The sequence below is a fragment of the Microtus ochrogaster genome, linkage group LG5 (assembly GCF_000317375.1).
Source record: "Microtus ochrogaster isolate Prairie Vole_2 linkage group LG5, MicOch1.0, whole genome shotgun sequence".
Classification (NCBI taxonomy): domain Eukaryota; kingdom Metazoa; phylum Chordata; class Mammalia; order Rodentia; family Cricetidae; genus Microtus; species Microtus ochrogaster.
In genome coordinates, this window is record NC_022031.1 from 14,441,808 (window position 1) to 14,452,800 (window position 10,993).

At 43.4% G+C, this 10,993-nt stretch overlaps 1 protein-coding gene across 3 annotated transcripts in view; it reads left to right on the top strand.

The window, feature by feature from the left end:
• The window catches only part of Ncoa2 (nuclear receptor coactivator 2), a 222,814-nt gene that overhangs the window by 181,016 nt on the left and 30,805 nt on the right, over positions 1–10,993 (top strand). For 2 of the 3 annotated variants that reach the window (XM_005361880.3, XM_013351868.2), the window contains exons 8-11: positions 1,281–1,382; positions 2,062–2,205; positions 5,817–5,964; positions 7,603–8,872. In XM_005361880.3, coding sequence (XP_005361937.1) covers positions 1,281–1,382; positions 2,062–2,205; positions 5,817–5,964; positions 7,603–8,872 — 1,664 coding nt within the window. The remainder of the gene's footprint in view (positions 1–1,280; positions 1,383–2,061; positions 2,206–5,816; positions 5,965–7,602; positions 8,873–10,993) is intronic. The other variant, XM_026786560.1, reaches the window with a different exon arrangement.

Below are 10,993 nucleotides of genomic sequence, written 5' to 3' on the forward strand. Positions count from 1 at the left end.
CTGTAGCTTTGAAGCCTGTCCTAGAACTAGCTCTTGTAGACCAGGCTGGCCTCGAACTCACAGAGATCCTGCCTCTGCCTCCTGAGTGCTGGGGTTAAAGTTGTGCACCGTCACTATCCAGCTATTCTTTTCTTTTTTTTCCCCGTCTTCCTTTTATTGTAACTACAATACTGAGCCTTGAACTCATGGCCTTGCAAATTATAGGGAGTGTTCACCTTTGAGCCACATACCCCACTTCCCATGATGATTACATTTTAATCTAAAGATACAATCTATTACTCAATAATTCCCCCCCCCAATAAAGGAAAGAAAACCTCCCAAGTTTAAAAGTGAACAATTGCAAGGCCGTGGTGTAAGATGTTAGGTGCCTGTTATTTCTGTAGCAGCCTTCCCTCAGCCTTTCTTTAACTTAGAAGAGCCATTCCATGTACTCTGCATGTTATAAAGTATGTAAAACATGTCACTGGGTCAGAAGTTAGCCCTCGTAGAGAAAATAATGAAAGCAGTGACTGAGATGTTTCAACAGTTAAGAGCCCGGGCTGCGCTTCAGAGGACCCATGTTTAATTCTCAGCACTCACATGGTAACTCACCACCATCTACAAATCCAGTTTCAGATCTGTCAGCCTCCTGAACTCCACAGTGCCAGGCATGTAAGTTATACTCAAACATACATGCAGACAAAACATCTAAACACAAAAACTGAAGTGGGGGTGAGGTTAAACATTAACAGCAGCCTCTGGAGCTCTCCGTGCCAAGGTGCTGGACCATAGGCCATGATTCTGTACCCTTGGTAGGGCTTTAGTGGAGTGTGCTCTGGATCTGCATTCAATTCCCATCTCATCGTGCCGTCACAGGTGCCTCCCACAGAACCTGAAGCCAAGAAGCAAACTCCTGATCAACAGTATCCTATTTTAGTTCAGTTTTTTTTTTTTTTGCTTTGCTTTGCTTTACTTTATTATGAATTTTGTTTTTACACTCAGTGACTTAGCAAGAATGGAGCCCATCTTGATGTCACCGTTTCTAGTCAGTGCCTTTTTAGTTTGTCGGTGGACTCCCAACACATGTGCTCTGTAGCTTCGGCATCTGTCCTCTGCTCCACCTCACCCAGCAGCTGCCACCCACTAGAGCCTATAGCCTGGCAGAGGATTAATCCCTGGAGAAGCAGAGGGTCGTGACAACACCCACTGATTTCCAAGGCTGTGCTGTCATAGATATCAGAGTTGATTTGATCACTACAAGTACAAATCTTTATCATATTAACAACTGTGTCCTGTTTAAGATTTGCAGTCCTGCTTGATTTGTGTGGCACGAAGAGTCCCCATGAAGGAAAGACCAGCCCTTCCCTCATCAGAGAGCTTTACCACCCGCCAAGACCTCCAAGGTAAATCCTTGTCAAAGAAGACAAAAGCAGTCATTTTAGAACACCCAGCTGCCTAGAGACAAGGACTGTCCCTGAGAGACCATGGTGCTGAGACGCTGTGGTAGCCATGACTGCTGGGGTGGGAGTGCTGAGGGAGGGGCAGAGGCGCACAGAGGGGCAGACTGCCTTCACTGGGTTTCTTCCTGGAGGTGAATCTGTACTGCCAGGTCCAAACAGCAGGCTTTCCGTTTCTGCAGCTTTCTCTGTGTGGCCAACCAACCTCAGATCAAAATGATTCAATTTTTAAAATTTGAATTGTTCTGAATATAATATTAATTAGCAGTGATTTAAAAGTATTGGGGGAAAAGAGAAGCTAGGCGTGATAGCACATACCTAAAACCAATCCAAGGCAAGGCTAGCCTAAGCTGGATAATGTGTCCCAAATTAGAATGGACTATATAGGAAGAATAAATAAATAAAATTAATAAAATAAAAAATACACAGGAAGATAAAGAGTGACCTCTTTATCCTGCTTCATTTTACATAAGAAGCTTTAGTGCCCGTGCATTTTAGTATCCATGGAGTCTGAGATGAATCCCCACAGATTCAGGCAATGACTCTGAGTAAGTAGATGGATTCCTAAGTTTTATTTGTTTCTTTAGAAAATGGACATGGTAAATGTAATGCCATTATCTCATAGGCAAGATCACTTCTCTGGACACCAGTACCATGAGAGCTGCCATGAAACCGGGCTGGGAGGATCTGGTGAGAAGATGCATTCAGAAGTTCCACACACAGCACGAAGGGGAGTCTCTGTCCTACGCGAAGAGACATCATCACGAAGGTAGGCCTGTGCAATTCACTTGATAGGAACATTTTTAAAGATTTATTTATTTATTATATATACAGTGTTCTGTCTGTCTTGTATGTTTGCTGCCCCAAAGAGGGCACCAGATCTCATTACAGATGGTTGTGAGCCACCATGTGGTTGCTGGGAGCAGTCAGTGCTCTTAACCTCTAAGCCATCTCTCCAGCCCATTAGGAACTTTCTTTAGTTGCTTGTGAGGATGGTCCACCCAGAAGATTCCTGAGGCTTGTCTCCCAGAGCTTCTTCTGTGTCCTGTTCTGGTGCTGGCCCAGTGAACAAAAGCCGATAGTGTCACAAAGATGGTCAAAAAGAGGGCGAAGGTCATTTTCTGTGATCCTCATACTTCTAGATGTATGGCAAGACAGCAAAGTTCTATGTAAACTAAGGAAACAAGATCCTGTTCCTAAGAGCAGTCTGGAAGGAAAAACAGATGAAATTCGCAAGAGTGAACAAATCCCAAACTCTCTCAAGGTACAAACAGCAGACTCCAGATGTTTCCAGAAGGCCCGGAGAGGCAGCATGGCCTGCTCTGGTCACAGACTAAAAGGACAGGGGAAGTAAACCAGACACTTCAGCCATCTCCCAGTGCATTCGACCCTTAAAGAACCTTACCTTGGCCTTGTTCTTTGTTGTTTCGTCATCCCCAAACCAAGCCGATGAGGTGGACATCTCAGTCCCCTGCCCCCCTTCACTCCCTGGAGACCCAGGCAGGGGAAGTGACTACTAGCATCTGAGCATGCATACAGTGTCAACTGAGGACATCTGCAAGCTACACACCCACCCTGGTGGTCATGCTGCCTTGTTCTCCTAAAGTCGCATTTTCTCCAACACATTTTGATTTTCTTTAGAACAACTGAAAACAAAGAAAAGAATTCTTTTAACTTTACCAAAAGCTGAGTGGGGAAGGAGGCTGGGCAGCCCGCAGTTGGTCAGCATGGGCTCCGCGGCACATGAGAGACCATGGCAGAGTCAGGCATCTCAGACCTCAGCATAGGCAGTTGTAACGAATTTGTGGGAAATGGAGCAGTAGCTTGTCATCGGTTAGTGTGCATCTGTGACCTTGGCTTTTTAACTAGAAAGGTTTGTACATTGAAGCTTTCTGCTTTTGAGGCCACTTAATGAAGAAGCACAGACATGGTAAATGGACTCTTGCTCCCATTCTCTCCCACATCTGTATCTTTATTCATCCTAATTTCATAAAAAGAATAATCAAACTTTGTATACTTTCCAACGTTGTTCTTACAATTAGAGTAAGAGAAAATATGGATGTTATATTTGACAGAAATCAGTATTTAACCTACCGTTTACCTTAAGATAATGGCCTGGAATAAAAACAGAAAACATGTTCAACATCCCTGGATCCTGAATGCCTTTCATTTATTATTATCATTATTCATTTATTATTTTTATTATTTATTATCCTGAATACCTTTCATTCCCTACGTTCCTGGTTCCTTACAAGGGAGTTTATATCGATGTACCAGGTAGTATACCAAGTTTAGAGGGATAGGACCCACTGGAAGGAAGCTGAACATAGATATACAAAACAGGTAATGCCAGAGCCCACGAAATATCTCAAGAGTGCTTGCCAGTAAGACATGAAGACCTTAGCTAAGATCCCAAGAATTCATAGAAAAAAAACAGGTAAGGCTGTATGCTTGCTCACCTGTAACACCTGCACTGTGAAGGGGAGACATGATTGCTAGGGCTTTCTAGGCACACATAGGTACACACGTATCGCATATATACACTCATACATACCCACACAAAAATGAATATATAAATAATAATTTTTTTAAAGAAACGGGTAATACCAGAGGTTTCCAGCTGCACCAAATAGAAACCTGCTTGAAGGTTTTCTTTGAGTTTGGAAGTGTTCTGAATGACTGGCTGAGCTGTTCGCACATTGCTCCTTAGCAATAGAAGATCTTTAGAGATCACAACCAAGGTCAGAAGAAATCTGAAGTTACAAGCCTCTAAGAATGTGAGTCCTTTACACAGTGGTATTTCTGCTACCTACAGACAGACTCGTGCTTATTTTGCAGAACATCACACACATAAAATAGTAACTGATTCCCAGTATGGCCACTTCAGAATCCGTGCAGGCAGCAGCTGATAGCAGTCAGACGTGTCCCTGTGTCCTATATTGTGTCTGACTAAGGCTGTAGAAGGCACCTTGATGAACTCAAAATGAATCTTTGAAGTCAAAATGCCACCTCCTTTGCCTGCAGTTCTCTAACATGGTGAATGTGCTTGGTCACTTCGGGGCTAGTTGTTCAGCCCACAAAATACTAACAATTATGTATCAGACACCTGGTAGCTTTATTTACGAAAAAACTGATTTTATCACTATTTTTTTTCTCAATTGAAATCATCTTTTTATATGCCATGTTCATTTTAAAGTACAGTTCTAAAATATAAAAATAAACAGTCCAGTCAGGCCATAAATCTCAAGATTATTTTAAGAGAAACTACATTAAACCAGTTGATTTGCTTTGTATTTCTTGTCTTTAAAATAGAAGTATCAGACCTTTATCTATAAGGTAAAGTGGTTACTCTTGCTAAGATCTGCAAGTGGCTTTCGGTTTTGTTTGCCTTTTCTTCCGAAAGATGAAGATTTTTACCTTTACTCCTGTTGCCCTGTGAGAAACAAAATTGAGGAAAAGCAGTATGAGGTGAAGGATTGAATAGGTCAGCTCAAGATGAATATTCAGATAACACATCCATAAATCTTATCCTGTTATTTACACTGTAAAGGGAATCAAAAGGCAGATCGTGCTTGGAGAAACCGTGGTTTTTGGTTGTGGTGCTGTTGTGGTGTTTTTTGACATTGTTAAGAAATTACAGAAAGACTTATTTTGACCTGATAAACAGTTTACACTCACTTTTCCCCATGATGATGATCATAAAAAGAGCAATTTAAGCCAGTTCGGTGGTGGCGAATGCCTTTAATCCCAGCACTTGGGAGGCAGAGGTAGGCAGATCTTTGTGAGTTCGAGGCCAGCCTGGACTACAAGAGTTAGTTTCAGAACAAGCTCCAAAACTACAGAGAAACCCTGTCTCGAAAAACCAAAAAAAGAAAGACCACACACACACACGCACACACTAAAGAGCAATTTAGGGGCTACTTAGACGGCACAGAGAGAGGCTAAGAGCAATGGCTGCTCTTCTGGAGGACCCAAGTTCAGTTCCCAACACTTCCATGGTGGCTCACAACAATCTGTACCTCTAGTTCCACTTACATGTATTTGGGCAAAACACTCACATGCATAAATAAAACTTAAAAATAAAAACAAATCTTAAAAAAATAAAGGGCAGTTTTCAAGCTGTTATTCTTTGTCATATAAAAAACTTCATTGCTGGTATTTTGAGTGAAAAGTAAATGTGCTTTTAAAATGGATGTTTTAATACCATGATGCTTTATAACCTGTACTTTTTTAGCATGCTCGTAGGAAACCTCATGAAATTTATCACTCTTATGTCTCGATAGTCCTCCCCTGCTCCACTTTTCCTGATTCATGTTTTTCTTTCTGTCTTTTTTAGTGTTTTTCTAAACATGCCCTCTGTTTTCTTTTTTTTGCCTACAGTTCTGAGACAAGGCTTGGCATTTAGTCAAATCTACCGTTTTTCTTTGTCCGATGGCACTCTTGTTGCTGCACAGACGAAAAGCAAACTCATCCGTTCTCAGACAACTAACGAGCCTCAGCTTGTAATATCCTTACACATGCTTCACAGGTAATTGTCCACTAAGCCTCAGTTTCCCTTCCCTGGTGGAGAGAAATGCACGAGCAATATGCTACCATATAGCTAGCCCCTGGGGTTCCATGGACTCCTGTTCTTTTACTATGGCGTTATAAACTGTAAATGAGATTGTTGTTAATTCTTGGTAAAAACCAGCAAAGTCAGGCTTCCCTTTACATTTAACACTAAGAACACAGGAATTTTGTTGGGCCTTTAATCTCAATACTTGGGAGGCAGAGGCAGGTATTTGAGAATTGGAGGCCAGCCTGGTCTATATAGCACATTCTAGAACAGCCAGGAATGCAAAGAAAAGACCTGTCTCAAACAAAAGAATACAGGGCTTGCCTTCACCCTCCTATTACACTCAAGAAGGGAAATTCCCAGGGGTCACCACAGATGAGATCAGGAAAATTGAAGCTAGTGCTAAGATTTCTAATCCTGTGTGCTTAAACTTTCAAATGTATATTCTTAGATGACTTTTGATTTTTGTTCTCGTGTTTAAATTTCCTCCTCACAATAGACTTTAAATTGAATGGTAATAACCACTTCTATAGAAAAGAAAGAAAATTGAATGTTGATTTTAAATAAATGTCATAGAGCATATTGTTTTAGATACTCATTTAGGAAAATGATTGAATTTCAGATTCTATAAATGTTTATGTATGTGCTATGGGGAACTTTATGAGGAGCTGCTAGGATGTGTATACAGTTGCTCTGCTTAAAGAGTCCCATTTTATTGAACTTCTCAATGATTTTGCTTCTAGTACAGGAATAAAAAAAAATCAGGCAGCTGTAGTTTCTAACTGTTAGTAAATCAGACCTCAGATTGAGACTGTGTAAAAGTGATTATAGAGATGGCACATTTCACTGCCCCCCCCATACACACCTCAACTGAAGCTGATGTTTGACAATCAGTGAACATACTTAGTAACTCATAACAGCTGCCAAGGCTGAAACAGAAGCTCATGGGGCTCGGGAGACCTGCTTGTAAGCATCAGTTAGGGAGACAGACTGGACTTTTCCTGGAATGGGGACAGTTCAAATCACAGACTGTGCCATCCCAGGACCCCTCCACAGTACATTCTGTCTTCCTCTAGCCTACGATGTCTGCGGAGAGGCCTTGTATCTGTTATACAAGGGAAATAATTTCTGCTGCCTCTGAACTGGCCGTCTCTAACAACTCAGGGCCTCTAGCCACCTTGAACAACGTGACAGCTCTAAGACTCTGAAGGCATACAGACGTGCTCACTGTTGGGAGCTGAAATTTGTGCTCTTTAAGGCTGTACGAGCTCTCAGTTTTTCATGAGGAAGATACATAATTGGAATCTTTTCTAATATCCTGTTTGCTTGTTGAAATTTCAATATGGAAGTAGTTGAATTTAACACACATACGCACACCCTTCAGCAAAACCACAGACATCTTGATGAGTTGCCTGAGAAACATCTCTCTTGTTCCAGAACTGTACGTGTTCAGTCTAGTCTGTAATTGCAGGTGTTTTCATCCAAGTCTTGCCTATCCCTTAGAGGTAGTCTGCTTTTGTAAAGAAAAGAGACCCTACCATTTTTAAAATTAATAACAATTTGCTGAGTTTTTTTTCCTTTTATCTTATATATGTTTCTTTCCTCATACAGAGAGCAGAATGTATGTGTAATGAATCCGGATATGACTGGACAAGCTATGGGGAAGCCATTGAATCCAATTAGCTCTAGCAGCCCTGCCCATCAGGCCATGTGCAGTGGGAACCCAGGTCAGGACATGACCCTCAGTAGCAATATAAATTTTCCCATGAATGGCCCAAAGGAACAAATGGGCATGCCTCTGGGCAGGTTTGGTGGTTCTGGGGGCATGAACCATGTATCAGGCATGCAGGCAACCACTCCTCAGGGTAGTAACTATGCACTCAAAATGAACAGTCCCTCACAAGGCAGCCCCGGCATGAACCCAGGGCAACCCACCTCCATGCTCTCACCACGGCATCGCATGAGCCCCGGCGTGGCTGGCAGTCCTCGCATCCCACCCAGTCAGTTTTCCCCTGCAGGAAGCTTGCATTCCCCTGTGGGAGTTTGCAGCAGCACAGGAAATAGCCATAGTTATACCAACAGTTCCCTCAATGCACTGCAAGCCCTCAGCGAGGGCCATGGGGTCTCATTAGGGTCATCGTTGGCTTCACCGGACCTAAAAATGGGCAATTTGCAAAACTCCCCAGTTAATATGAATCCTCCCCCACTCAGCAAGATGGGAAGCTTGGACTCCAAAGACTGTTTTGGACTTTATGGGGAGCCATCGGAAGGTACAACTGGACAAGCAGAGACCAGCTGCCATCCTGGAGAACAAAAGGAGCCCAATGATTCCAGCATGCCCCAGGCGGCCAGCGGGGAGAGGGCCGAGGGACACAGCCGGCTACATGACAACAAAGGGCAGACCAAACTTCTCCAGCTGCTGACCACCAAGTCTGACCAGATGGAGCCTTCGCCCTTGCCCAGTTCTTTGTCAGACACAAGCAAGGACTCTGCGGGTAGCTTGCCTGGGCCTGGGTCAACACATGGCACCTCGCTCAAGGAGAAGCATAAGATTTTGCACAGACTCTTACAGGACAGTAGCTCCCCTGTGGACTTGGCCAAGTTGACAGCAGAAGCCACAGGCAAAGAGCTGAGCCAGGAGTCCAGCAGCACAGCTCCTGGGTCAGAAGTGACTGTCAAGCCAGAGCCAGTGAGCCCCAAGAAGAAAGAGAATGCACTACTTCGCTATTTGCTCGATAAAGATGATACTAAAGATATTGGTTTACCGGAAATAACCCCCAAACTCGAGCGACTGGACAGTAAGACAGATCCTGCCAGTAATACGAAACTAATAGCTATGAAAACTGTGAAAGAGGAGATGAGCTTTGAACCCAGTGACCAGGTGAGTTTTCTAATGTCTTCTTCCAGTGCGCTCATCTGTATCAGATTTTTCTCCAAGGTGACAATTTGTGACTCAGGAAAAATAGTATTTTTGGTTGCAGTCCGTATCTTGTACCAGTTAATTTGCGTGAAACTGATTTCTCCACACTCCCCCAGCAGACAGTGACAAGAGTACCAAGGGCTTAGAAGGCTGTGTAGCTTGCCTCTCGGACATTCAGCCCTCGCACTGTAGGCCAGAGCAGCTGTGGACATGGAGGAAGTGAGCGTGCTTGTGCTCTGGTGGGTTTGCTTAGAGACCCAGTGGGAAACAGTTATGATGGGCATGAAGTAGTCTTTAGAACTGGGGAGGGTATGAGCAATAAATGGTAGATTTATCCTTAGGCCATCGGGCATACATTAACAGGGGTGGACAGGATAAAATGCAGGCTGGCAACAGATAGCTGACCCCTAAGTTGGTGACAGTCACTGTCTTAATCTCGGGCTTTGTCAGAGCAGACTTGAGTATCTATCTACCTCTCTCTGACTATGATCAGAATTTAGCTGGTTCTCATACCCAGTGAAGACCCTTCTGCCTCTCTCTTCTCTCCGTGAGCCCTTCTGGAGAGATGTAGAAGAGTCTCATTGACCATAGGTTAAAAAATAACATAAGAGAAAGTGGATGGGAGGAGAAAGTTACCACGGCCATTATGTATCAATTCCAAACGGAACAATGGGTTGTCGGAATAATGGGTTGTTTTCTCTAATAATGGGTTGTGGGAATAATGGGTTGTTTTCTCTCCTTCACATCTTCAAAAGGTAACATCTTGAAGATAGTCCAGGGTACCCGAAGTAATGTGCAGAATCATCTTTTTTTTTTTTTTTTTGACAAAAAGCAGTTCTTGTAATTATACACTATGATCCACTGTAGAATACTACAGTCAGACTAATTAACATGATATATCACCTCATATGCTGGTCATTTTGTGATACAAATATTTAAAAACAAACTACTCTTCAATATACATTGTTACTGTTGCCACCACCTTGTACAACAGATCTCCGGAGTGTTTGATTCCTCGCCAGCACTTAGGTCCCAGCCCCTCAGCCGTTCTTGACAGTACTCAGTGATGAGAAGAGCCCCCAGGGAGATGCAAACCACTGATATTTTCACTTAGTTAAAAGCAAGTGATAGGTCATTGCAGCTGTGGTGGTGGGATCTCTGACTGACTGCACGTTAGTGACCCAGCCTAGCCTTCCCCAGTCCCTGGCCGTGGCTGTCCTGTCTGGCAGTGGCAGACTCTTTGTGAGTCATGATTGGTTAAGCAGTGAGGAAATCACAAGGGCCTTTCTCCTTAAAACGCCCTTGAAAGTTGGGCTGTAAGTCGGAAAGTAGTGTGTCACCAACCTCAAGAAAGCCAGACCCTCATGCCACGTGTGCCTGTGAGCCCCTGAATCCACAGAGGCTGGATTTGGGTGGCAGTCTGGATGACAAAGGCCATGTGCTCCTCAAACCAGTCCCTGCCAGCCAGCCAGGCTCTGAGCAGTTGATGTCGATGGCTGCCGCTGATGATATGGGAAGGAGACTAGAATCATGTTAGCATTAGTGATTGATCCTGAAAATTGGGCCCAGCAAAAGGTTCTGTACATCAGCAGAATAATTCATATTGTTTTAGATAATGCTGTGAAATTGTGAGCAGAGGACCAAGGCACAGCAGGAAGTTAATTGCAGTGTCTTGTGTGATTGACAGGTGTGTTTTGCATCTTTTTGAGTTTACTGGATTAGGTAAGGCAGAGGTAGTGGCAGTTCCAAGTGGTGTCTGAGCATGCTAGAGGGCAGATTCTGGACTCAGGAGATCCACTGAAGCCCCTCCCTCCCTCCAGAGAAAAAACTGTTATGTCTCAGGCCTCAGACCCTAGGCACTGAGAGGGACAAAGCAAGGGATCACTATTTGTCATCACCTTGTCCGGGTATGTTTTCACTAAAGTCAGACGAGAAAAGTTCGGGGATTTTTTTTTGGGGGGGGGTTGGTTTTTATTTAAGAGAAATTATTTCTAAGTAAAATTATCTGAGAAACAAAGAATAGTGTATAGTCAATATAAATATGTTGATTGAAGATTAATAAAGGCAGGGTCCACAGGTGTG